The 26,656-nt window shown below is 37.0% G+C and overlaps 1 protein-coding gene across 1 annotated transcript; it reads left to right on the top strand.

Annotated features, from left to right (window-relative positions):
- Positions 1-1,792: 1,792 nt before the first annotated feature.
- LOC147502007 (28 kDa ribonucleoprotein, chloroplastic-like) lies at positions 1,793-3,886 on the top strand. Its single transcript, XM_086606980.1, has 5 exons — positions 1,793-2,165; positions 2,258-2,356; positions 2,443-2,727; positions 2,821-2,977; positions 3,508-3,886. The coding sequence occupies exons 1-4, from the start codon at positions 1,818-1,820 to the stop codon at positions 2,959-2,961; spliced, it is 873 nt and encodes a 290-aa protein (XP_086463106.1). The 5' UTR covers positions 1,793-1,817; the 3' UTR covers positions 2,962-2,977; positions 3,508-3,886.
- Positions 3,887-26,656: the final 22,770 nt, after the last annotated feature.

Here is a 26,656-nt window from a genome sequence, read left to right as displayed (position 1 = left end):
TTAACAAAGCTTTAAATTTAATTCTGACAAAACAAAACCTATGAAACAATCACACATTTATGGTGCACAATACTTTGCTTCATTACACTACAAACTCAAACGTATTGATACAAGTATATGACTATCTGCCCACTTGACAGTTGACGACTTGACACATATCATAATCAGACATGAATAAAAATCTGCTATATGCCTGTATCCCCTGGTATTCATCCTCATTCATCGTCATCGTTATAGTGTAAAATGTTTAAAAATACTATTGAAGTCCATTGATCAACTACTATATTTGCTATTCAACTCGACTAAATACAAATGACATACATACACTTCAAATGCATACAATGAACTATTCCATTTGTCAATCCTAGTATTACCAATGTAAACCACCCTCATAGCCTCATTTCATTAAAACGACATAAATTCACTTCACAGTTCACATGCATAACTATTAATACTATGAAACATATAAAAGAAAGAGTATATATATATACCTGGTAAAGGTAGATCAGAGAAATGAAGTAAAGAGTAGGATGACAGCAATTAAGAATCGGGCGCCCATTTTTTGCTACAATGGTGAAATTCCCAACTTTCAATTTTGCTAAACTCGAACAGTGAGAAACTCGAATCTAGTTTTCAATGGCAACTTTCAACTTTCAATTTGGGGTTTTTTAATGGTGAGAAACTCGAATTGTTGGAGATTTGTGGTAATTCAATCGGGCACTCGAAGGTTTGCACTCGAATTGAAATTCGAATTTGGGGTTTTTTCGTTAGGGTTTCGAAGGGTTTGTGTGAAAGAGATGACCGGTTAGGGTAGGTTTTCAGGGTTTCCACGATTTGTCAGTGTATTGGGCTTTTGTTTGGGGCTTTGTTGTTTGGGCTTGGACTGGAGGCTGCCCGATCTAATTTTAGTGGCGCCCAATACAAGACTCTTAATCTTCTCTTTTTCGTTATTACAATGTCATTCTAAGGTTGGTCTTGAACTGTTCCAAGTACCACACAAAAATAATCAGAAAAAAATATACAGAGTAAATTTGTGGACAAGCAACTGTTTGCTGTCCACAAGACCTCAGCTTCTTATTGGTGGAGTGGCTGCTCAAAAAAACTGTGCCTACTGCCCGAAAAAACTGTTAACCAATAGAATTGTGCTGTTTGTGTCCACAAATTCGGACTCAAAAATATATATGGTTCCACAATTTTAAGAACCGGACTCGGAACCGTTGGCAACCGGAACCATTAAATTAGATGGCTATAGGGCTGTTAATGGGTCTCGATAACCCGATAACCGATCCAAACCAAACCGATAAAAAATGGTTTGGGTTTTGATAATTTAGTTTCCCCTCTACCGACCTGAAACTGAACCGAACCAAATCGAACCGATAAAATTTTGATTTGGTTTGGGTTTGTCCTCCACTGAATTGATATGAACCCGAACCGATAAGATATCATTTTAGTAATATTTTATAATTAATTTTGTATATGTTTATCAATTGTGTGGTTAAAATTAATTAATTTAATTTAAAATTTAATTGATTTTATAGTTTTCGGTTCGAGTCGGTTCGGATTCAGTTTGCGATGTATCTTATCGGTTCGGTTCGGTTTCGGATTAAACATAATATTATCGGTTCGGTTTGGTTTTGGGTTCCCAATTTTCTTATTGGTTCGGGTTCGGATTTTCCAAAACCTGACCCAAACCGATCCATTGACAGCCCTAGATGGCTACACTAGACCGGACCAGAACCGGACAGTTAATACCAGAAGCTTAGAACCAACTCCTTATCCAAAGTTCCAAAAATCACGAAACAAGCTTTCCACTGATCATGGCGCTTCGTTTTCTAAGCTTCCCCTCAACATTCTCTACTGAACTAAAACAAACCATTCTCTCACTTAACAAACCTTCAAAGACACAACTCTCTTCTTCTTCTTCATCTCCTTCCTCTTTTTCCACTACTTCTTCTCTCTCTCTTTTCTCAACAACTAAAAGAAAAACAAACCTTCTTGTCTTTCAAACTCCCTCAACAACAGAACACACACTTGTTGAAAGCCCAACAACAGTATCAGAACAAGAACCCAAAACAAGATTGATTGCACAGAACATTCCTTGGAACTCTACAGCTGAAGACATTAAAAACCTGTTTCAGAAACATGGAAATGTTACAAATGTTGAGGTGAGATTTTTTTTTTAATCTTTGTATTGTTTGTTTCTGTTAAAGTTTATATTTTGTGAAGTTTCTGAACTTGGGTATTGTCAATTTGTTAGCTTTCAATGTATAATAAGGATAGAAACAGAGGGTTGGCATTTATTACAATGGGCTCTGAAGAAGAAGCTCTTGAAGCTTTAAACAATCTTGGAACATGTGTAAGAATATTGGGCTTAAATCTTTATTGGGGTATCTCTTAATTTTCTATATTTGTGTTGAATGAGTCTCTGTGGTTTTGTTTTAGGAAATTGACGGTCGTTCTGTAAGTGTTGCTTATGCTAAGGTGCGAAAAACGAAACCGCGTGTAATAACAGAATCGACACCAAAGTATGATTTGTTTGTGGCTAATTTGTCATGGAAAGTTAAGTCTAAAGATCTCATTGAGTTCTTTAAGCCAATGAATAGTGACGTTGTTTCGGCAGAAGTTACATACCAGATGACCCCGACTAGAAAGCCTACTGGTTATGGATTTGTTTCTTTTCGGTCCATGGAGAAAGCTGAGGAAGCAATCAGGGATTTCCAAGGAAATGTAGTTTCTGCTTTGAATTTTGACATTTAGTTTGTGATGATTTCCTGTGAAATGTTTGTTTTATGATATGGAGTTTTGAAAAATCTGCTGCAGGAATTGATGGGAAAACCAGTTCGATTGGCATTCAGTAACCGGATTCTGAAAGGGCAATCAAAAGATGGTATCAGTCTTGGAGAAAAATCAGCTGAGAGTAATAGTGAAGAAAGAAGATCAGACAATACCGAGGAAATTTAAAGTCTATAATCAACAAGTAGGTGAATCATCGTAAATCTTATATTGCTTGCTATTCATATATCTATACTAATTCTACACTTGTTTGTTGTTTTTCATTTGTTTTGTATTCGGTCTATTGACCTGCATTTATAGAGAGAGATAAATATTTGGATTATCTACACGGCAGAAGAACTTGTAATTGTACTCCGTTTGCAAATGAGACTACAATCCCGACATTCTATCTGCTGACTCGCATTTTATTTACAGGCAGTCCCTAGTCGGATATACATTCTCACTCAGTCATAGGATAGGAAAACTTATAGATACGTTGATCTTCTGGTTACCCTGAAAATTGCTAAGTACCGTAACAGGATTGGGTCTATGGAAACATATCACTATGGTATAGGTGTCGCTCTCATGCCTTAATGGTCTTATTTTGACATAAAGTCCATGTGTTCCCACATTATCTTCTTCAGAGAAGTGTCTATGCATCTGATTTTAGGTGATACTTATACTTTTTCTCAACTATTCTAAATTTCTAATTCAAGTGTTCCTGGATCTTTGTAGGAAATTATTTTTCGTGGGTAATACATCTTTCCTGGTGAATCTTAAACCGCATTGTGGAGAATGACAGCACCATATCAGTTGTCAAGGTTTTGATCTGTACCTTACTGTTGACTCCATTTGCATTTCTAAGCATCACATAGGGACAGAATGTGTAATGAGGGCTTGTGGATATAGTCATTACTCATTAGTATTGAATTTTCTCAGAGAAGTAAAACAGCAGTGAAAGATGTATACATGTTCGTGTTATTGTGTTAATTGTGTCTTATGTGATCACTAGGATGACAGAGATGAGAAATCATCATGAACGGATGCTACTGAATGTCTGAAACAGTTAATTACATCTTTTGTTTTCAATAACGATGCTTATGCCTGAACAAAATTTTCTTCTGAAGTTGTGAAGTTATACTCCTCAGTACTAGAATTTAAGAAAATAAGTATGGTAATTGTGAACTTTTCTAATGAGTTCGCATGTTTAAATGCCTTGTTAAGACAGTGATGTCACTATCACCTTCACAAACTTACAGAAAAATCAGCGAAACAGCAAGATTGTTAAAGCACATAATAGCTGAACGGCTTGATGGTATATAACATGATTTACCTTCGTGAGAGATTCTGTTACTCGTGAGACTGACCAAACTATCATGCGCTATAGAGGGAAGGGGATTTCTAAGGGGCCTGACCAATTATCACACGCTATAATATATAGCAAGAAAGGGGATTCCTAAAGAGCCCTGCCAAACTATCCTGTGCTACAAGGAACAAGGGAGAAAGGGGATTCCTAGAGCCCTGACCAACTATGATGTGCTATAGGGAGGAAGGAATACCCAAGAGCCCTGACCAACTATTGCGCACTGTATGGAGGAAGAAATGCCGAAGTGGCCTTTTGATGGTAGTTCATTTTACTTTCCCTTTTGATATTCTGGACGGTAAACAAGTTATGAGTTCATCCTTCTATATCTCCTTGGAAAAAAAAAGCTGAACAATTGAGTCTAGTCATCTCCACCAGGGAAAATACACTCGCTAGGTTTGAACTTGAATACCTCTACAAAGTTATTTTCATTGAATGGAATTTTGGTGAAATTTGTTTGTTTCTTTAAATTGTTTGAATGGATGGAAATTGTTGTTGTCTTTAAACTAGTTTGAGCTTGTACAGTTCCCAAGCGCTTGCCAACCTCCCAAGCAGTTCTGCACCACACAGACTAGACTATAGAAAGTATAGATACCGGATTGCCATTTAATTTAAAAAACGGAAAATGCCTGGATTGGACGTTGACTGAGAAATGAGGACAGAATAGCCCGTTGAATCTGCCAGACAAGTTTCATTCCACTGCCGGACGTGGCCCCCACTAGAAGATAGTGTGTAGTACCCATAATACCCTTCTACATATTAGTTATTTTTATTTGAAAAAAATGAAATTAACATAATAGGAATTTACATATAAACCCTTGAACATCTCCCACCCTCAAGTCACCTCTCGTCTCTTCTTCTCTCTCAACAACATTCACTCATGAGTACACAATCTCCAATGAAAACTTCATTTCTTCCCGTCCAATTTCCTTCCCCTTCTCCATTTCTACTATGATAAGATACTTTTATCTTTCATTATAGAGTTCTTCATCTAAGAAAATCATTTGGAGAAATAACCGCAGTAATGTGTGCTTGATAATAAGGCTAAAATTAATTGTTTACATTTAAGTTGATTACACTTATAAACGTTTCTGTTACATTCGAGTTAAATGTCGGTTTAATAGCAACATCCTAAATGTCCCAAGTCACTTTGATCATTGGATTCATTCATTCCACATGTTGTAAAAGTAAAGTAAAATAGGGATGAAAGCCGTATTAACCGTGTATTTTCAGGTTATCTAAATTCGAATTTTATAGCACTACATATTGTTGTACATTTGAGATAAGATGTCTTACTATGATCATATTCATTTCAGTTAAACTGTAGTATGCTCTCTAAAGTGAACTTATATAGTAGAGTACATATGAGATAAGATGTCTTAATATGATCATGTTTAGTTCAGGTAAACTATAGTAAATTCCCAAAAGTGAACTGATATAGTGTTGTACTTGGGAGATAAGATGTCTTAATATGATCATGTTCAGTTCAAGTAATCTGTAGTACGCTGTCTAAAGTGGACATATATAGTGTCGTACTTAGGAGATAAGATGTCTTGAGATGGTCAAGCTCAGTTCAGGTAAATAGTAGTACGCTGTCTAAAGTGGACTAATATAGTTTCGTACTTGAGAGATAGGATGTCTTGATCAAGTTCAATTTAGGTAAACAGTAGTACGGTGCCTAAAATGTTCTAATATAGTGTCGTACCATGGAGATAAGATGTTGTAATATGATCTTGTTCAGTTCAGGTAAACTGTAGTAAGGTGTCTAAGGTGGACTTATATAGTGTCCTAGGTGGGAGATAAGATGTCTTAATAAGATCATGTTTAGTTCAATTAAACTGTAGTACGCTCTCTAAAGTGAACTTATATAGAAGTGTTTTGGGTTTTTGTTTCAGCCATGGTCACTAAAGCATATCAAAGTCCAGAGGAATTATACCATGATGGTGATTTTGAAAAGACTATAGAGAGGAATTATTGTAGAAAGAAAGCCCACTATTGGTGGAAAAGTCGTGTCGAGATGGGCACATTTGACGAGTACTGGATTATTGGCAAGAGACCAGAAGCAGTTGTGGCTATATGTAACAATAATGGATACCTTCATTTCCGTAGTTATCATCCCCAGACCCCTCATTGTCTGGATCTAGAGACTTTGGCCCATTTGATGGAGATTTTCGTGGTGACAATTACCAAGATGTACAACTTCGAGCTCAATATGGAGGCGGTAGTGAAACGAGAATTTCATAAATTAGTTTCTGACATAGACTTGCTCAGGAATTGGTGTTTCGATATAAACTTCATGGCTAGGTATCTATATGAGATGGGATGCGACAGCAATGCAAAAAAGGCCAAAGAAATTAGGTTTATTCTATACCCAAGCGTGGTTTATACGCTTAAGTTCCTGGGAGAATTCGAAAGTACATAAGACTATGATATTTCAGAAAAACCACCACGCCCGGAAGCACTGCCATTTCCACTACCATGTCAAGTATCAGTGGATAGCCAAGGAAAAAAAGGTAATAAATATGGTTTTGAAATATATAATAGTATTTGATATATAAGGAAAGGAAAAGTTATTGTCGTTTGTTTATGTTGTATGTTATGTGCAATAAATTTAAGTTCAAATCTTGTGTATAGTTGAAAAGAAAATACGATGAGGCTATGACAACTTCTGAGGACATTGAATGGAAGGCGTATCTACTCTCAAAACGACCACGACTAGGAATGGGTGGAAGTGGTCGTAAGTGCTATGTGCCTGCTAAGCCAAAGGATCCATGCATCACATATACGTTGCCATGTGGATCTCTTGAAACTGACTTCTACGATGAAGACGAATATAGTGATTTGGAGTAATTTGTATGAGGAAAGTTTTGGAGTTTCAAACTTGTTTTATACGGCCCTTTTGTTGTGATGAAAGTGAATACTTGTATTGATAGGTTTTAGAAAATTCTATGGTAGAAGTTGATAGTTTTAATCTGTCGAAAGTGAGAACCAAAAACAGACCAAAATACGACGCTTTCCAAATTTAAAGTACACCAAAATAAACAAACAAATCCATGACGCACCACATGAACAACTTCAATAAATGTCACAGAAATATGTAATTTTTACAATGCAAATATAATCAAAGTCATCAGAGATCTACTATTATCTAATAACACGTACAATTTCGCAAGGCAAGTTTATGTAGTCTTAGTATGGATAATTATGTCTGCTGGGCAATAGAGATCTATCTATATTTTTCAAAGAAGACATGCAGTCTGAGTGGGAGCATATATTATCTTGCTCTAGGTAATGTTCTAACTGTACTCAAATAAAGTAATTAAATACAGCCCAGCAGCTACTAAAAACAAACAAAATCCAGTACCACGTAATTATAACCAACTAATTAATACAATCACATTCGCTTCTCATTATGACTAGAGGATGGTATACATATACATAATGTATGCTGTCATATCAACAATATTTCGTCTTCAGGGTGCTCTAATTTCAAATTTGAATCTAACCGCCTAATTAAAACCTTGGGAAATGTTGCTTCTCTCTTGCCACTAGACAATTGTACACTTAATGGACTATATGGATGTTATGTTGTCATACTTGGTACGTTTCGTGTTCTTGGTGTTCTAATTTTTAATTTGAATCTGACCGCCTGATTAACACAAAACTGTTGGTTCTCCATTCCAACTACAAGATGGTGTACAAAATGTCTTGTAAGGACTTTAAGTTGCCCTATTAGAAACATGTTTTGTTCATGCATGCGGTGCTCTATTCCAACATTTAATTTTAAGTTCCAAATATAAATACATATATATATTACTAGTTCCAAAGTCTGACATGAATGGTAGAATGGAGTGAACGCCAATTGTTGGGATTTTTTATTCTGATAACACCTCCTTGTCCTTGAAACTGTACCATATGATCTTGTTATTCCAACTGAAAACCCCAACTTCTGTTGATAGTAAGTCGACAAATTTCGGATGACGGTAACGTTCATACAATTTGTCAAACAAATACTTCTTCGGTTCACTCCACAACCTGTTCTTGTATTGATGTAATACCTTTAGTTCTAATATTTCAGTAGGAATGTTGTCCTCACCCCAGTAGGAGAACATAACAACAATCATGCCATCGAAGCGAAAAAGTTTGTAGGACTTGGTCGGGGATTCGGTTTACGGTAGCATAATCTTTGTCCATTGTTGCCAACCAATGTTAAATACCAATATGCCTTCTTCATAAAGATACCAGTGGAGACATCCCTTTGCATCCACCCCGGGCTGCCTGTTTTTGTGTTCAACATTAAAGGACAGTGCCAAGTCGTTCAGCCTTTGCCAATTGAATGTTTGTGAATCAAACAATTCAACATGGTGAATGATTGAAAATTTCTTCTTATTGTCTCGTCTTTGTCTTACAGTGTTGTAGTTGGGTTTTGAGACCCTAACTATAGTGAAACTTAAAGGTGCCATGGATTTCACCGACATTCCCACACATTCAGTGAAGAATTTGATCCTAGGATTATTCAGGCGACACACTTGTCTAGTCGTCGGTTTGCACAAGTAAAATTTTTGGTCTTTCTCGTGTGGGGTGTTCAAGAGAACTATACCTTCCAATGAAGACGCAATTACCGACATACCATATGGTTTGAATTCCATAGTTGGGGCTGGAATTGCGGGTTGGCCAATGCTAGAGGCAAAAGATATTATTGATTCCCATCTTCTTTCCGTGTCTATCATGTATCCTAGAAATGATCTTGTCTTCAACACGTGCTCCTTTATGAAAGAACTTGAATTTGTAAAGGTTTCCCATTTTCTAGAGACAAACTTGACCTTTTTAAGAAATGGAAGTGGAGCACGTTTGATAATTTCTACACAAAGGTCATGCGGCATGTCGTATCCTTGGCTTTGGTAGTCACCATTCGAAGAAGAGACCACCATTGTAAGTTTCTGGTTGATGGTGTTTTTAAATAGTGAACATATGGGACTTTTCAGGACCTACTTCTCTATGTTTCTAGTTTTATAACTGTGGTATTCACTCTATGGGGTGGTTAGAAATAGCCAAATAATTTGGATAACTGTATTTCATCAGTACTCTAACTGTATATCAATAACCGTTTGATACTATTATCTATAATGCCCCAAACCATCTTTATATTGTCCTACGATGCAGTTGGTTTGTCCTGAAAAGTCTATTGTGATGGTCACACGTGGTTTTCAGATGGACCACACTACCACTTTAATGATGATGTGTGCGGCGTACCAGATAACATCAGTTTTGGGAACCATTGGGAACTGAGATGTATGCTTTTCGACACATCAACTCCAATTTCTTCTCAAACCGTGACCAAATTTCTTCTCGAACTCAGAAATCGCCTAAATCATGACAAACCCTAAAACGATACGCCCCAAAACTGAAATATTCATTTTTTTTGTTTCTTGCTTTTATACAGTTGGCACTGATATATAATTTCATATTTATACATAATACAAATTACTTCTAAAACTAAAAGACAACTCATTAAACATTAAAGAAGACTCTGCATAATTTTTCACCTAGGACTAATTCTAGTAACGAAAGAAAAAAAAAAAACTGAAAAAAATTTCCAAGCCCAATCGAGTTCCTCATTTCTCTCATTCTCCCTCTATGCAAATGCCAACTCACACCAACTTGAAATTGATTAGGAGCTCCCCGGATCAACTTTAGTTTGACCATCTCTATGGTTTGATCAATGAAAACTCCTAGGATTTAGTATCAGTATCTATATAAATAAAATTTTGCAAGATATTTCACTGTTAATCCTAATTAGTAATGCCTAGGTAGAACTTCTATCACATGAGAAATTCCAAAGCAGTCATATCTAAAATTGTGTCTATTTCTCCTAAACACATACAGACTCAGATCACTCTGGATCCTAAAGTCATCAGTCAAGGGTGCATACTTATACTTGCTCATAGTTACTTCAAAATCCACCAAGTTAATATACCTTTGATGGAAAAAAACATACATGTATAACCATGTATCAAGGAAAATGAATAATCGTGTGAAGTTAATCAAGCTCAGTCGTAATGTTTCTTTGAGTGCCTCGAAACAAAGATTATGTTAACCAGTTTCTTTATATTAAACTGCCATCAACAATTTAATCGACAACACCTATATGCATACAAAAATAAATAACAGAAAGAATATTAGTGAAGTCATTATTCATGCATTAAAAAAAAAAATCTTTATAGGATTATCTGATATTATTCATGCACATTACTACTCACTATTTTTCTAACCTTGAGTCAATACGAAATGGAGAAAAGGAGGAAATAGTCGAAATTCAAACCATTTTAACAATGTGAATCAATTATAATACCCTACAAATATTATCTTAAAACCAAACCAAATCAATTATAATGCACTGCCATTATTATCTTAAGGTCCCCAAAATGATCAACTCCGCACCACTCCAATCAATTATTCTACAAAATTTATTTCAAATGAATCTCAAGTCTTTGTCTCCCATTGAAACACAACAATCAACAATGCTAAAACTTAAGAACGGTGGTTCAAAGCCACAAATGCAGCTCCTTAAGTAGGTTTTGTGTTTTTCAATTCGATTAAAATCCTTAAAGGAGTCATAGCAGTACCGAAATGGAGAAAATTGTAAAAGAATCGAATTGAGTTCATTAGAAAATCTAATTGGTACAGTCAAAAAAATAATCGAATTATACTGTTGAAATAAATGGTAGACATACTCGAAATAAATAGTCACCAAAATAAATAGGTGACCAAAGAAAAACTTACTCTTCTTCCACCTTGGACTCGAAGCCTTGAGGGGTAGATGCTACTATACTAAAATCTCATTTTTAGCACCTTTGACAATCCCTCTTGCCGTGTCGTACACCAAGCGGTAGTGCGTACAATCCTAATCCTTGTTCAAGCAATTAGCCCCTCCCATTCAGGCGTGCACCATGTATTTTCCACTAATAACTCTTCCAACTGAACAAAACTCATTCCTTCATCTAAAAAAACAAAATTTAAACTCTCCATAAAAAAAATTGAACGGATAACGGATAAATGTGAAAGTTAATTAATTAATAGAAGTTGTTTGATTACCTTTAGCTTTTGAGATTCTTTTTAGCACTTGTAACGGATTTGTTCAGCTAAATTCTACTTTTTTGCTTTGTGGTGAGAATCGATAAACTTTGTAGAAATTAGGGAGCGGAATGTTTTGGGATTTGGGGATTCTATTTTAGGAGTTTATAGCGAGAAAAAAAAAAACCGAAATTGATGCTGCTCTGGCTCGAACCCGCAACTTTGTGTAAGAAAATCCCGTAAAAACCAAGAGGGAGCTGTTTCCATTGATGTCACATTTCAAAAATTAAATCGGAGCACACACATCTTGACCATTAGATCTTGGTCAAAATGATGTTGTAACTCCCCAAATCCAAGACAATTATCAAGTGCGTAACTCGTCTCTGCCATTGGATACTATCTACGACAGTAAGCATTATATATGGAATAAGAGCACTAGTGTGTAAACCAAGAAAGTATTATCGCTAATTAATTAAGCGTAGGAAAAACCTGCTTTACCATGCAACATCTAGCAAAAGGACTGTCTTTTACTATGACAACACTCAAAACTCCATTCATTCATCAAATACGTCCATTAGGATCACACCATAAAACACACAAATAATGCATACAAGCATTATAGTTGAACTGTTTATCAAGCTTTACAAAATTATTAAAAAGTACGTGCATGACATATCCAGATTTCCCGTAATAAGGTTTACTCGAGAGTGTACCTCCTAGAGCACAAGGTTACGACTCCAACTCCCAATATAAAATAACAGCAAATACCACAAATAATGATACAAAACCATTCCAATTCGCTAGAAGAGTCGTAGAAAGTGATATCACACATCATACTAACAATCTCTAGAAGGGAATTGCTACACTAAACATGCAATTCGTAGTGAGGAGAGAGTAAAGGAACATATACACATGATAGAAAGTCCAATTTTCACATAAACTATGATTTCTACTAAAACTACAAACATTCACTTAAACTAGTAAAGAGGAGGGGTAGATGTACTTGCATTTAGCACTCTTGGTATCGAATTCCAGCGACCCATCTTTGGTTGGTTATTCCTCCACCATAGATAATAGCTCCAATCAATGAAATCTGAACTGATTTTCCTCAAATAAATGGGGCTACTAAACTCAAAGTGCGATGAACAAGATGATTTATTAACCTCCTTGGTAACCTTGGTTTGCTAATTGGGAAGAACAAGATGAATCCCCCCAAATTCGAGAGGGAGACGAGAGAGAAAACCACATATCGTGTCTCTACTTTCCAGCACCAATCCCCTCCTTAATCCCGTGGGTTCTATTGCATGCTAGAAATCCACCTTAGGCCCATTACTAGAAGTAATGGCCCAACTCATATCAAAGCCCAAAAATGTGGGGTTTTATAGATGTGGACCGTCCTTTGTGTATTAGTTTGTCCTGTAGCGAAAAAAAAAAAAACCCTATCTTATTAGATAGACTAGAATTTAATCCGTGGCTACGCCACTCAAGTCATTATGGGTGCCTTTCACATTGAGCGTGTCAACACTACAAATTACATCTAGTCTTTGTGGAGGCGATAAAAAATTACATATGTTTCCAAATAATCGTACAAAATTGATCTAACTTGAATGACATTTTTACAATACGAATGTATAGTAACGTGATCTAGAAATTACCCTTGTCTTCAACATGAATGATTCTTGATTTTGTTTCTCACCATTTACTTTGTATCTAACAAAGTAATATAAAACCTTGGAATTCATTTCCTTTTTTTTCTCAGCTCACAAAGTTTTATGGATAACAGCCGATGGAACTAAGTTATCTCAGCCCACCCCGAGAGCAAACTCAGATGAAAGGGGAGTCATTAATTTCGATTATTGGGAGCATACCCAGAAGAGTTCATGGATTATTGGAGGCATCTTAAGTCTCCAAACCTTAAGTAGCAAATCACTTTAACATGGATTATCATTTTCCTTTCTCTATCAAACACCTATCTACACACTTGCACTACAAATAGGATTAGAATATTGAATATTTGCTTAATTACATGAATTGAAGGATAACATGTTGTAAAAAGTGAGTACCATTGCCTATTTGTATCATGCTCCTGCAAAATTTTGAGTATCCACTAAATGTCTAAATGTTAAGATAAATATAATTAAATATCCATATCCTTCAACATATAAAACCCAATTTCATAATGCTCAAATGTTAAGTTAATATTGATGCTAGTATATCTCAATGACACGCAAGGAAGCAAAATGCAGAATATTTGGCACCATTGAACATTTAGTTGTTGCAACCTTGTTTTCCATATATTAATATATATTGACTTCAACTATTTGTTACAAGCATAGTCTTCATTCCCCAAGCAACTGGAAAAATTAGGGTCACCAACTACATAGACAATGTCCCCTGCAAGATATGTAGAAAACAAAATTATATAAAATATTACAGATTCATTTGCCATCACTCATGAATGCAAAATGGGGTGCCAATAAGTTTTAGGAAACACAATCCAAGAAAAAAAATGAATTAAAGATTCTTAACTGGATTGCCTAGATATGGTGTGCCAAGTAACAAAGTAGCAATTGATCATGGTGATCAGGTGATGCCTATGATAGGCCTCTCATTACTGTGGTATCTAGACTTCCTTTTGAACCCCACAGAGCTAGACCATAAGTGGTAATTAACCTAACTACCATTACCACCACTTGGGAATAGAATCTATCTACTGAGTCTGAATGAAGTCAAATTCTTTATTTCTACTTTTGCGGTTGTGCTTCCACCTGAGGATGTAAGAAGTAGTATTCTACAATCGAACGAAGATGCTTGGGTTCATGATGTTTCGGGTAGTGGTTTATGAATTTCTCACAGCTGCACTCAGTTCTCAAAGCAATGTTGGAAACCGAAATGCAAGTACCTCTCATACCATGTGTCTTGCTGAACATGAGTTTCCAAGAGTTAACTATGGAGGTGTCACAACACTCTCTTGAGCTAATTGGACTTGGTGGTTCTCATGCAATTGTTTGTTTATAACCTGTACATCACAAAATTAACGTACGGCAAAAAACAAACATTGTATATATGACAATATAATACATACCTTAGCATTAGGATTGGTCGGAATAACTGTAATACTTGATTGTGGAAGTGTGACTACTACCTCATGAGCTGATCGATTGGACTTGATGTGAAGGTATTTCTGAGGTTGATGAATTAGTACTTATGCGCTTTCTCTCTCTTCTTGTGCGTTAAGCCAACTTGCGCTTAGAAGGAGTAACACTAAGTAGAGTTGACCGTGGAGGTATCTCGACAACCTCATGAGCTGATTGGACTTGATGGTTTTCATGTAACTGTTTGTTCATAACCTTTATTTTGTAATCGGTGAAAGGTTAAATACATCTAAAATTAACAATATTAACGTAATAAGAAAACAAACATTGTTAGATTGTGGAGTTTTACAATTCTTGTAAGAATAAAAATAATAATAATAATAATAATAATAATAATTGATAAAATACCTCAACAAATGCATCACACTCACTGGTAGAAGTAGTTTGTGTCTCTTAGGAGAAAATGATAAATAATAAAAAAAAATTATGAGAACATGGCAGACTACAAAATATTGATAATCAATAACTTGTTGAGCAAAAATCAAAATAAATATGACTGCATTGAATACTAATTACTCACAACATATTCAAGGGCCATATTTTGAGGAAGTTAACTTGTTGCACCCTACATTTTTTTTTTTCTTTCCTATGAACATAGATACTATTAATCCAAAACCAAAAACAATCTATCTAATAAACTTTCCCTAATAAGCGTTGATAACGAAGAATTCTTAGATAAGCTAGTAGTAATTCCAAAACCATTCGTGTTTAGTTGTATGAGTTTATAGTAAGTGTTGGGAGTTTCCCAATCACACTAATACTCTATAGAAAGTTTGCGTAGAAGGAACCAGCCCCTCTTTTGTGCGACATGATTATCCTATCAACAAAGTCTATGTTTGTCTTAGAAGTTTTGCATTTGGTGTAACTTGCTTTATGATAAGTGCTCAAAAAGTGCTATTTAACCCTCGATTATGCCTCTTGTTTAGCCATCTTAGTGGACTAATAGTGTTTATAAGTTGTGTTTTAAGATTCTACAGGTGAAAAAGAGAGTTTTGTAGAATATTAGAGAAAATGGGGTAAAACGGAGCAATTCGGAGCAATTACGGAGCAATTCGGAGCATTACGGATCACATGGGAAGCCCGTGGACAATCAGGGATAAGGCCAAGGAACTGGAGCTATTAAAGATGCGACTTGGACCTATTTTAAAGCCTATTTGGAAGCCTAAGGCCAAAAGATTCGTTGCTTGGACCAAAGACCGCAAAAGAGGATAGAAGGATAGAGCAGAAGAGACAAAATCGGCTAATGTGTCTGGGACGCATGGATCGAGCATCCAGACGCATTGATCGCATCTGAGACGCATGAATAGTGCGTCGAGGCACGATGAATCGATTTCGTAGCCAATTCCTTCTCAGTTTTGGAGACGAAGTTGGACTCAGAAAGAAGTCTATTTGTATTAGGAAACAAATGAAGGTTTGGAATGCTTCTAGAGCTCATTATAACCTCTATAAATAGAGGACCTAAGTGCCTCATGTAAATTGCCAATTCACTTATACTCTTATCTCCAGAACTTGAAGCAGAGAGATATTAATAATAAAAGATCGGTTTTAACTAGCTGAGTCTTAATAAATTAGTCTTTCTAGTCTTATGTTCTTCGACTTTTCTTTTTCTCGTTCTTCGTGTTCTTCCTTCTTTATAGAAGGCTAATCTTCTCCTTCAAGGGAGGAGATGAAGCCAGTGCTTAAGGTTTAATGATTCTTCTGGTTCATGGTGTTCTTCAATCAGGTTAGTTCTTTATGTTTTTAGTTATTAGTTCCATTGCCCACACCAGGGGATGGAAGTATAGAATAGGGTTTATGTTTTGCAATACTAGTATAATTCTTTACAGTTAGGAAAATATTCTTTGTGTTGCCTTAGAAGGGGTAGCTCAGGGAGTGGCTGCCTAGGGGAAGTATTCTTTCTGTTTGCCTTAAGTGGTGATTCATTGAATGGCCGCTCTATTAGGAAGTACTCCTTGATGTTGCTCTTGGTAATACATTGAATGGCTGCCCGAGCTTACATAAAAGGAAAGAAGATATTAATAGCATAAACATAGGAACAACCTTAAGTAGAGTTAATTGTTAACGATATTTAGATCCAAAGAGGGCATAGACACACTCACTCGATTGCCTAATTGTAGTCTACTTGTAAGAACAACCATGAAGCAGAAGGTCATAGATTAAAAGTATTGGTGGATTCTAATATCTTGAATTCCCTCTCTTATAAATTCTCAATAGTTTAGTTAATTTAGTTTAGTTTAGCATTAGAATCTAAAATCTCTATAGTCATAGTTTTTAATCCCTTAAATCCCTTTTCCAGTCCTGTCCTTCACATAACATACACTTAAAAGTGGAACGATATCCTACTCATCCTTTACTTATTGAGGGATAATTAGGTTTTGATATGCTTCTGTTTTGTTCAACGACCATACACCATCTACATACACAAAAAGAAGCATTGTCAAATGGTGCCACTGCCGGGGATATAATTAATTGTAGCCCTAGGAAGCATTGTCAAATGGCACCGTTGCCGTTTTAAGTTTTTTATGTTTAACGTTTTCTTTCAAGATTAGAATTTTGGATCTTGAGGTAATTTTAGCCACATCATCCATCCTTTTAAGAAAGAAAGAAGCTTGAAGGACATCTTGAAGACAAGATCTACTATCCAGGTTAGTCGAATCTTCATTCTTTTTATTGCTTTCTTAGTATAGTTGCATCATAGTTTAGTTTTATTGCTTTCTAGTATAATTGCATTTAGGACCTTTTCAACAATTGAAGTTGTAAGCCAACACAGTGACACATCAAACTCTAGTGTTTCTTGTCTAAATCTTGACAAACGGACTATCGTCTGTGGGCAGTGGTACTTAAACAATCCAAGTGATTCACAATAACCCTAGAAGAGACAGCTTTAGACAACGGGCGAGATACTAGTTGCAAAGCCTAACCCAGTTGAAGGAAAGTAGTTTTACATTTTAGTATAACTTAGAATAATTGCATACTATTCAAGCATAGTAGGATAGTTTTTCGTTATTTTCGCATAGCATTTTCTAGTGTATGCCCCGTCGTCCATATCATCGTCCGATAAGAACACAACAATGGACAAGGTTTAACAACCGACTCACAAGAATACTAGACGAGATTGATTCAATGGCCGCAAGCAATGATGGAGGTGTTGTGGACACCAATAATCCTGAAGCTATCCCACCCATGCAAGCAAGCACAACAGAGGAAGAAAATTCGAAAATGATTTCTATTCACCAATCATTGGAGACCCACCAAGCAGTATTGTTTTTCCAGAGACAGAAGCTAACCAGTTTGAACTTAGAGCATCATTAATCTTTATGCTTCCAAAGTTCAATGGTTCAGACAATTTCAGCCTTATGTTTACATGAACAAATTTCTATCAGTCCTCAGAACTTTCAAGAACCAGAATATCAGGGATGAGAGTATCAAGTTAATTCTTTTTCCACTCTCACTCGAAGGTAAAGCATCTAAATGGTTAAGCCACGTACCGATCAATTCAATCAACAACCGGGAGAAGTTGAGAACAAAGTTTATGAACAAGTTCTACCCACTAGAAAACGGAGATGCCATGCGGCAAGCCATCAGCAATTTCAAAGGGAAGGTGACTGAAGAATATCATCAAAACTGGGAGAAATTCAATAATCTGCTAATCTCATGTCCACATCATGGTTATGAACAAGCAGATGATACAGTCAATGCATCAAGGTAAGTTTACATAATTGGATATAGAGGAAGCCTACAACTTTCTCGAGAATTTAGCAGAAGACACTCAATAATGGAGTACTAGCAATGAGGACGTAGCTAGAGTGGAGGGGGTGCCGAAGCAATTTGGCAACCAAATTCAAGAAGACCCAAATCAAGCAATGCTATCAATTATGGCAAGCCTATCAACAAGACTTGAAACTCTGAACAAGAAGTTTGATCAGCTCTCCATGAGTCCTCCAAAACCAAACAATTTCCAAGCTAAACCTCAGCTAACCAAGCCTTGTTATACAATTTGTTAGCTATGTTCTGATGAAGGCCACACCACTGAAGAGTGTTCGTACTATTTGGATACTAATGCAGAGGCATGTAGTATCAACTCTTTAGGAAGAAATAACCAGTTCAATCAAGGACAGAATTATTGGAAGCCACAAAATACAAATCAGAGGAATTTTCCTCCAGGATTCCAAAATCAGTCAAATCAGTTCCAGAATAACTAGTATCAGTTCCAAAACCGCCAGCAACCATACAGAAATTAACAATCATACCATAACCCGGCAATACCAAGCCAACATAAACAGAGAGTTAGTACGGATCTTATGAGTGGATATATTGCCCCTATGCCTCAGTCGAGCAAAGCAGTTATCCCACATCTGGAAGAAGTTATCACCACCATTGTCAATGAGTTGAAACAGACAAATCAAAGAACCTAGAAGTTGGAGAGTAACTTTAGTGTCATTCAAGGCCAGATAGGGCAAATCGCTGCCGCCTTGACAGAAAGATCGAAAGGAGCATTACCAAGCCAGCCGAAGCCAAATCTGAAAGGAAGAGGTGTCCTGTAGGTGGATAACCTGGAGATTACTCAGTCGAATGCTCAAGTTAATTCTGTCACCACTCTGAGATCAGGCAAGAAAGTTGATAACAAGATTGTCTATGAACCAGGAAAAGATTCTGCGGAGCCTAAGGTAACTTATGTCCCCACCATCCCACCCAGTTCTAACATTCCAGATATATCTAGTGTTGTGCCACCTGCTGAAGAAACTGTTGCAAAAGAAGTTGAAGGAACTACTGTGGAAGTAAGTAAGAAGAAGCCATCACGAGTAACTCCACTTGTCATTCCACTATCTGTTGCCAAGCCAACCGAAGCCGAAAGAAGAGAACTGATATTGAAGAATCCACCAGCACCATTTCCTTCGAAACTAGTGAATACCAGGAAGGATGACCAGTACAAGGAGATTTGCGATGTATTTAAGAATTTGCATATTAATATCCCATTTCTGACCGCCATCAAGCAAGTTCCCTCGTATGCCAAGTTCGTGAAAGATCTAGTGAAGAAGAATACCAACATTCCGAAAGAAGCTTTTATTGCTCAAAGATGTTCATCCTACCTAGAGAATCTAGCGGTTGTGAAACTGAAAGATCTTGGAAGTCCAACTGTTACATGCAAAATTGGAGATTCTTTGGAGGAGCAAGCTTTATTAGATTTGGCTGCCAGTGTGAATCTTTTACCATATTTCGTCTACGAGAAGTTAGGCTTAAAGGATCTAAAACCGACTAATGTTACTTTACAGTTGGCAGATAGATCAGTGAAGGTACCTAGAGGAATCATTGAAGACGTCATATTCAAAATTGAAGATTTCAATTATCCGGTTGATTTCATAATATTCGACACAGAACCTACATCTGGTAGGCAGATACCAATCATTCTAGGCAGACCATTCTTGGCCACTACAAATGCACTCATCAACTGTCGAAACGGTAATATGACGTTATCCTTTGGTAATATGAAAGTCAAGACCAATGTTTTCCATATGTTACAGCAACCACAAGAGGTGTGTGTTATGAACGAGGTTTGCATGATTGAAGCGTTAGCACAGGATTATCTGACTCATTCATATCCTGCTGACGAGTTGTTGAAAGCTCTGACAAACTCAGATTGTGAGGAACTTAGTGTCGAGGCAATCAATGCGATTTTGGATTCATCACCTATCATGGATGACAGCAAGTATAGAGAAAAGTTTGAATCGCCTATGCCTGATGGACCATATAAAGAGCTTAAAAAGGAGCCGCCTAAGCTAGAATTGAAACCTTTGCCGTCTACACTCAAGTATGTTTTCTTGGGAGATTTGGGAACCTACCCAGTAGTCATTGCATCAGATTTGACTGAGGAGCAGGAATCCAGGTTAGTAGCACTTTTAAAGGAACACAAGTCAGTTATAGATTGGACAATTGATGATATCAAAGGGATCCGCCCTATGATAGTTCAACATAGGATTCATTTGGAAGAGGATTCCAAGACTTCTAAGCAACCACAGAGGAGGCTTAATCCAAAGATGAAGGAAGTAGTTCGAGAAGAGGTCGTCAAACTCCTTGACGCCGTCATTATCTACCCTATTTCTGATAGTCAATGGGTTAGTCCAGTTCAAGTTGTGCTGAAGAAGTCCGAAACCACAGTGATCGAGAACGAGAACGAGAACAATGAGTTGATTCCAACCAGGATTCAGACTGGATGGAGAGTTTGCATCGATTACAGGAAGCTGAATAGCGCATCAAGGAAAGACCATTTTCCATTGCCATTCATCGATCAGATGTTAGAAAGATTAGCTGGGCAAGCTTACTACTACTTTCTTGATGGTTACTCAAGATATTTTCAAATCCATATTCACCCTGAGGACCAAGAGAAGACCACATTCACATGTCCGTTTGGAACATTCGCCTACCGTCGTATGCCTTTTGGTTTATGCAATGCACCGGCCACTTTTCAGCGATGCATGATAAGTATTTTTGACGACATGGTGGAGAAATACATGGAAGTTTTTATGGACGATTTTTCAGTTTTTGGATCATCTTTTGAAGATTGCCTACACCATCTCTCCTTAGTCCTTAAACGTTGTTGCAACAACAACTTAGTTCTGAACTGGGAAAAGTGTCACTTCATGGTAAAGGAAGGGATAGTGCTGGGTCACCAAGTTTCAAAGGAAGGAATTCTGGTAGATCGAGCGAAGATTGATATTATAAAGGATCTACCCAAACCAAGAACTGTAAAAGATATCCGTGCCTTCCTAGGTCACGCGGGATTCTACCATCGATTTATCAAGGACTTCAGCAGAATTGCAAGACCGTTGTCACATCTGTTAGGGAAAGATATTGTCTTTGATTTTGATACCTCATGTGTCGAAGCTTTTATGAAGTTAAAAGAAGCACTCACTTCAGCACCAATCATTCGTGCTCCCGACTGGAGCTAGCCATTTGAGATCATGTGTGATGCATCTGATTATGCTATAGGAGCCGTTCTAGGACAAAGAGACAAGAAAGTGCCGTACGCAATCTATTATGCTAGCAAGACTCTAAGTGGAGCTCAGATTAATTATTCTACCACTGAGAAGGAACTCTTAGCCATCGTCTATTCTTTTGACAAATTCCGACAATATCTGATAGGTTTAAAGGTGATTGTCTATACTGACCATGCTGCCTTGCGTCATTTACTCGCTAAGCAGGATGCCAAGCCTAGGTTGATCCGATGGATACTACTTTTACAAGAATTTGATTTGGATCGCATTGATAAGAAAGGAACAGAGAATGTCATTTATCGATCACCTTTCTAGATTGCTAGTGGAGAATGCGGAAGGCGCCTTTTACAAATGCGTGAGATTTTCCCGATGAACAATTGTTCAAGATATCGAAGTACCATGGTATGGCCACATCGCGAAATTATCTTGTGACCGACAAGGTACCATCACATTGGAGCAAGCGGGGAAAAAGATTTATTCTACTCAAAGGCCATATATTATTTTTGGGATGATCCATACTTATTCAAAAAGTGTTCGGATCAGATTATTAGAAAGATGCATCCTTAATCGAATAGGAATCCATTTTATCATTCTGTCACGATCAGCCTTGCGGAGGACACTTTGGCCCGCAACATACTGCAGACAAGGTATTACAAGCTAGATTCTATTGGCCTACTCTTTTTAAATATGCAAATGTTTATTGCAAAGCATGTCCGAGATGCCAATTCTTGGGTAAGACCTCGAAAAGGTTCGAGTGGCCTCAACAACCGATCCTTATCTCAGAAATCTTTGATGTATGGGGTATAGATTTCATGGGACCATTTCGGCCTTCTTTTGGTCACACCTATATTCTACTGGCTGTGGACTATGTTTCAAAGTGGATTGAAGCAGTTCCTACAAAGACCGCCGATCATAAAGTCGTCGTGGACTTTCTGAAAAAGAACATTCTACCAAGATTTGGAACACCGAGAGCCATCATCAATGATAACGGTTCTCACGTCAGAACCGTGTATTTGGGAATCTTATGGCAAAGTATGGAGTAATTCACAAGCTAGCTTTACCATATCATCCTCAGACTAATGGTCAAGCAGAAGTTTCGAATAGGAAAATCAAGAGTATTCTGGAGAAGACAGTTAATCCTTCTAGGAATGACTGGTCTCTTAGACTCCAAGATGCACTATGGGCATACATAACAGCATTCAAAACACCCATAGGGATGTCGCCCTATCGCTTGGTATATAGAAAGGCGTGTCATCTACCTGTTGAGTTAGAACATAAAGCCTACTGGGCAATGAAAGAGATGAATTTCAGCCTAGATCAAGCAGGAGAAAGGAGGAAGCTTCAGATCAGTGAATTAGAGAAATTGAGAAGTGATGCTTATGATAAGTCAAGGATTTACAAGGATAAGACTAAAGCATTACATGACAGAAGAATTCTGAAGAGAGAATTTGAACCTGGACAGAAGGTTCTGGTCTACAACTCTCGTCTAGAAATTTTCCCTGGAAAGTTGAGATCTAGATTAACGGGACCGTTTATAGTAAGACATGTCACACCTTTTGGAGCTATTGAAGTAGAAGACATAAAGAGAAGGACTCGTTTCAAAGTCAACACTCATCGACTGAAGTCTTTTATGGAGTTATCTACTGGGGACGTGGAGGCCCTTTTTCTCAAGGATCCAGTTTATCAGACCACTGTTGAAACGGAAAATTGGGGTAAGTTACCTACACACCTTAAAGATTACATTCTATGTCTTGTTGAACCTGTTACTCTGTCTAGTTTAAGTTTTTTGCATGAGGAAGCCAAGCGTCGTAAGCTTGACTCCTTAAGATCTCATTAGTATAAGTGCCACCGATAGTCGGGCCCTCAGATTTTCATTACTTTATCCTTTACTGAGAGAAGTTGGAAGGGCCGGAGTCAAAGTCTCATAACTCTAGTAGACCGAGTATAAAATGTCTACAGGAAGTAAGCATGTTGTTGAGAGATCAGTTTTGAGGTGGGAATATTAGTCTTGAGGATCTGACTATAAAGGACTCAAAAGTCTTGAGAATCTGACTTTAAAAGATTCACATTACGTCTTGGGGATCTGACGTAAAAAGACCTAAAAATTTGTTTCTTGAACTATTTTGATATTCGGCATCAATGGTAATATCCTACCTTTTTCTCATCCATTTCATTTACTTCTTTATACATTGGGGTCAATGCATGCATAAGTAAGGGGAGGGTGTACTTGAGAAATGAATTTCGAAAATTAGTTTTGTTTCTATATCAATAGCATGAGAAAAATAAATTTTAATGATGAGTCTGGGATGTATATTCTATACTGCTTAGTGTTGAGTTTGATAGATGGTTGATATTATTGATTTCATTACCACTTAGACTATTTATTATGCTCGGACATAGTTCTTGTTGATAGAATTCTTTATCAAGGCACAACCATAATACTTGGTTAGTTTTGTGTACTTTTGCTAGAAGAGAGATTTAAACCCCTAGTAAACTGGAAGTAGAATTTTTAGACTTAGCCCGTGAGACTTGAGCTTTATACCCATTCTTTGGAGAGTTCTTACGAAAAATCCGAGTCTTAGTGACTCAACATCTTTCAGTTCTTTATGTCGTTGTAATATAGTCTCATTATTTTGTTGATTTGGTTAATCACGAAGTGACATCAACTGGGGAGATAGTCATTAGGTCTTGTAGTCTATTCGAAACAGAGTATCATACTGATAAGTCAAGTAGTGAACCCATTCAACCTTTATCCCACCTAGTAGGACCATCATGTTAAACCCTTTTGAGCCTTACAATAAGCCATTTTCTTTCATAATACCCTTTACCCGTCACCCAACTCTAGACAAGGAGTATAGCCAAAATCTTTATCAGCCATACCCATATGTTTCTGAGAATACGAGGGGCACAAAGAGGAAGAAATAACACAAAAGGAATATTACAAGGAAATACCAGAGAGATACAATGAAGACCATCATTCTGTTCTAAGTGAAAGAAGCTAGTGGAAAAGCATATCCAGTACTAATCAGGGATATACCACTGAGCTTTAACTAAAAAAAAAAATGTGTTGAACAGAATGGATGGAAAAACTAAGACAAAGGAAGAACTTTCTCTGCAATATAGAATTTGAAGAAATCTTCCAAAGAATGAAGCAAAACCCTTAGTGTTTTTCAGAAACAACCTTAGAATCCTTTTTACCTTTCCTTCATAAACCAATACCCAAGCCAAGTTACAACCCATGACTTATCACTACAGTATGGTACAAAGAATAGGTGAGAGGATGCTAAAGTGAAGGACCCGACACTTCATATGTGATTGACATTCTTTCCATGAGACTACTTTTATTCAGAAGTTTGTTTTTCAAGGTAGTATATGGGATGTTTGTATGCATTATTCTTTTCCCCACATACATGAGGTAAAATATTAGACCATCTTTTGAGAGATTCTTTTATGAGAGTATGACCGGTGAGGATTGAAAGTCGAGATTATCTACCTATGGTAAACTAGGGATTCCGTTTCTTGGATATGAGAGTATAGGAGATTGACTAAGTACACACATAAGCCTTGATTAAGAATTTTGTCAATTTTTACTATCTCCCATCATAATCTATGAGTCTTTGCAGCAATGTAGTTAGCAATGGAGACCGTCTGTTGGAGTAAGCACTAAGTGGGTAAGGAATTTATCTCTCTGAAAAATACTATCATTCTTGAACATGCTATTGATTGATTTTGTGGGTATATCACCTGAAAACCCTCATGAGACTATAACTCGTCCTTTTTGGAGAACTTAAAGGTTTAAAGCCTTGTTGCATATGATAAATGCAATCGCGATGCCTGCGAAAATGAGTTAGGATTTTATTTTTGTTATTAGGATGTGATTTTGATCACTTATCTATTTTTTTTATCTTATTTGCTAAGAGACTAGCAAAAGGCTAGTTGGGAGTTGTGATAAGTGCTCAAAAAGTGCTATTTAACCCTCGATTATGCCTCTTGTTTAGCCATCGTAGTAGACTAATAGTGTTTATAAGTTGTGTTTTAAGATTCTACATGTGAAAAAGAGAGTTCTGTAGAATATTAGAGAAAAAGGGGTAAAACAGAGCAATTCGGAGCATTAAGGATCACATGGGAAGCCCGTGGACAATCAGGGAGAAGGCCAAGGAACTGGAGCTATTAAAGATGCGACTTATACCTATTTGGAAGACCAAGGCCAAAGGATTCGTTGCTTGGACCAAAGCCCGCAAAAGAGGATAGGAGGATAGAGCAGAAGAGACAAAATCGGCTAATGCATCTGGGACGCATGGATCGAGCGTCCAGACGCATTGATCGTATTTGAGACGCATGAATAGTGCGTCCAGATGCATGAATCAACACTAGCCAATTCCTTCTCAGTTTTGGAGACGAAGTTGGACTCTGAAAGAAGTCTATTTGTATTAAAAAACAAATGACGGTTTGGAATGCTTCTAGAGCTCATTGTAACCTCTATAAATAGAGGACCTAAGTGCCTCATGTAAATTGCCAATTCACTTATACTCTTGTCTCCAGAACTTGAGGCAGAGAGAGATTAATAATAAAAGATCAGTTTTAACTAGCTGAGTCTTAATAAATTAGTCTTTCTAGTCTTATGTTCTTTGACTCTTCTTCTTCTCGTTCTTCGTGTTCTTCCTTCTCTATGGAAGGCTAATCTTCTCCTTCAAGGGAGGAGATGAAGCCAGTACTTAAGGTTTAATGATTCTTCTGGTTCATGGTGTTCTTCAATCAAGTTAGTTCTTTATATTTTTAGTTATTAGTTTCATTGCCCACACCAGGGGATGGAAGTATAGAATAGGGTTTTTGTTTTGCAATATTAATTTTATGCTAGTGTTCTTTACTTTTCTTCTAGTAGTATAATTCTTTAGAGTTAGGGAAGTATTCTTTGTGTTGCCTTAGAAGGGGTAGCTCAGGGAGTGGCTGCCTAGGGGAAGTATTCTTTGTGCTTGCCTTAAGTGGTGATTCATTGAATGGCCGCCCTATTAGGAAATACTCCTTGATGTTGCTCTTGGTAATACATTGAATGGCTGTCTGAGCTTACATAAAAGGAAAGAAGATATTAATAGCATAAGCATAGGAACAACCTTAAGTAGAGTTAATTGTTAACGATGTTTCGTCTAAGAGGGAACCAGCACTCGCTCAATTGCCTAATTGTAGTATACTTATAAGAACAACCATGAAGCAGAAGGTCATAGATTAAAAGTATTGGTGGATTCTAATTTCTTGAATTCTCTCTCTTATAAATTCTCAATAGTTTAGTTAATTTAATTTAG

The sequence above is a fragment of the Coptis chinensis genome, chromosome 4 (genome assembly GCF_015680905.1).
Source record: "Coptis chinensis isolate HL-2020 chromosome 4, ASM1568090v1, whole genome shotgun sequence".
Classification (NCBI taxonomy): domain Eukaryota; kingdom Viridiplantae; phylum Streptophyta; class Magnoliopsida; order Ranunculales; family Ranunculaceae; genus Coptis; species Coptis chinensis.
Note: the sequence above shows the minus strand (reverse complement) of the source record. Positions and strands in the feature narration are given on the sequence as shown.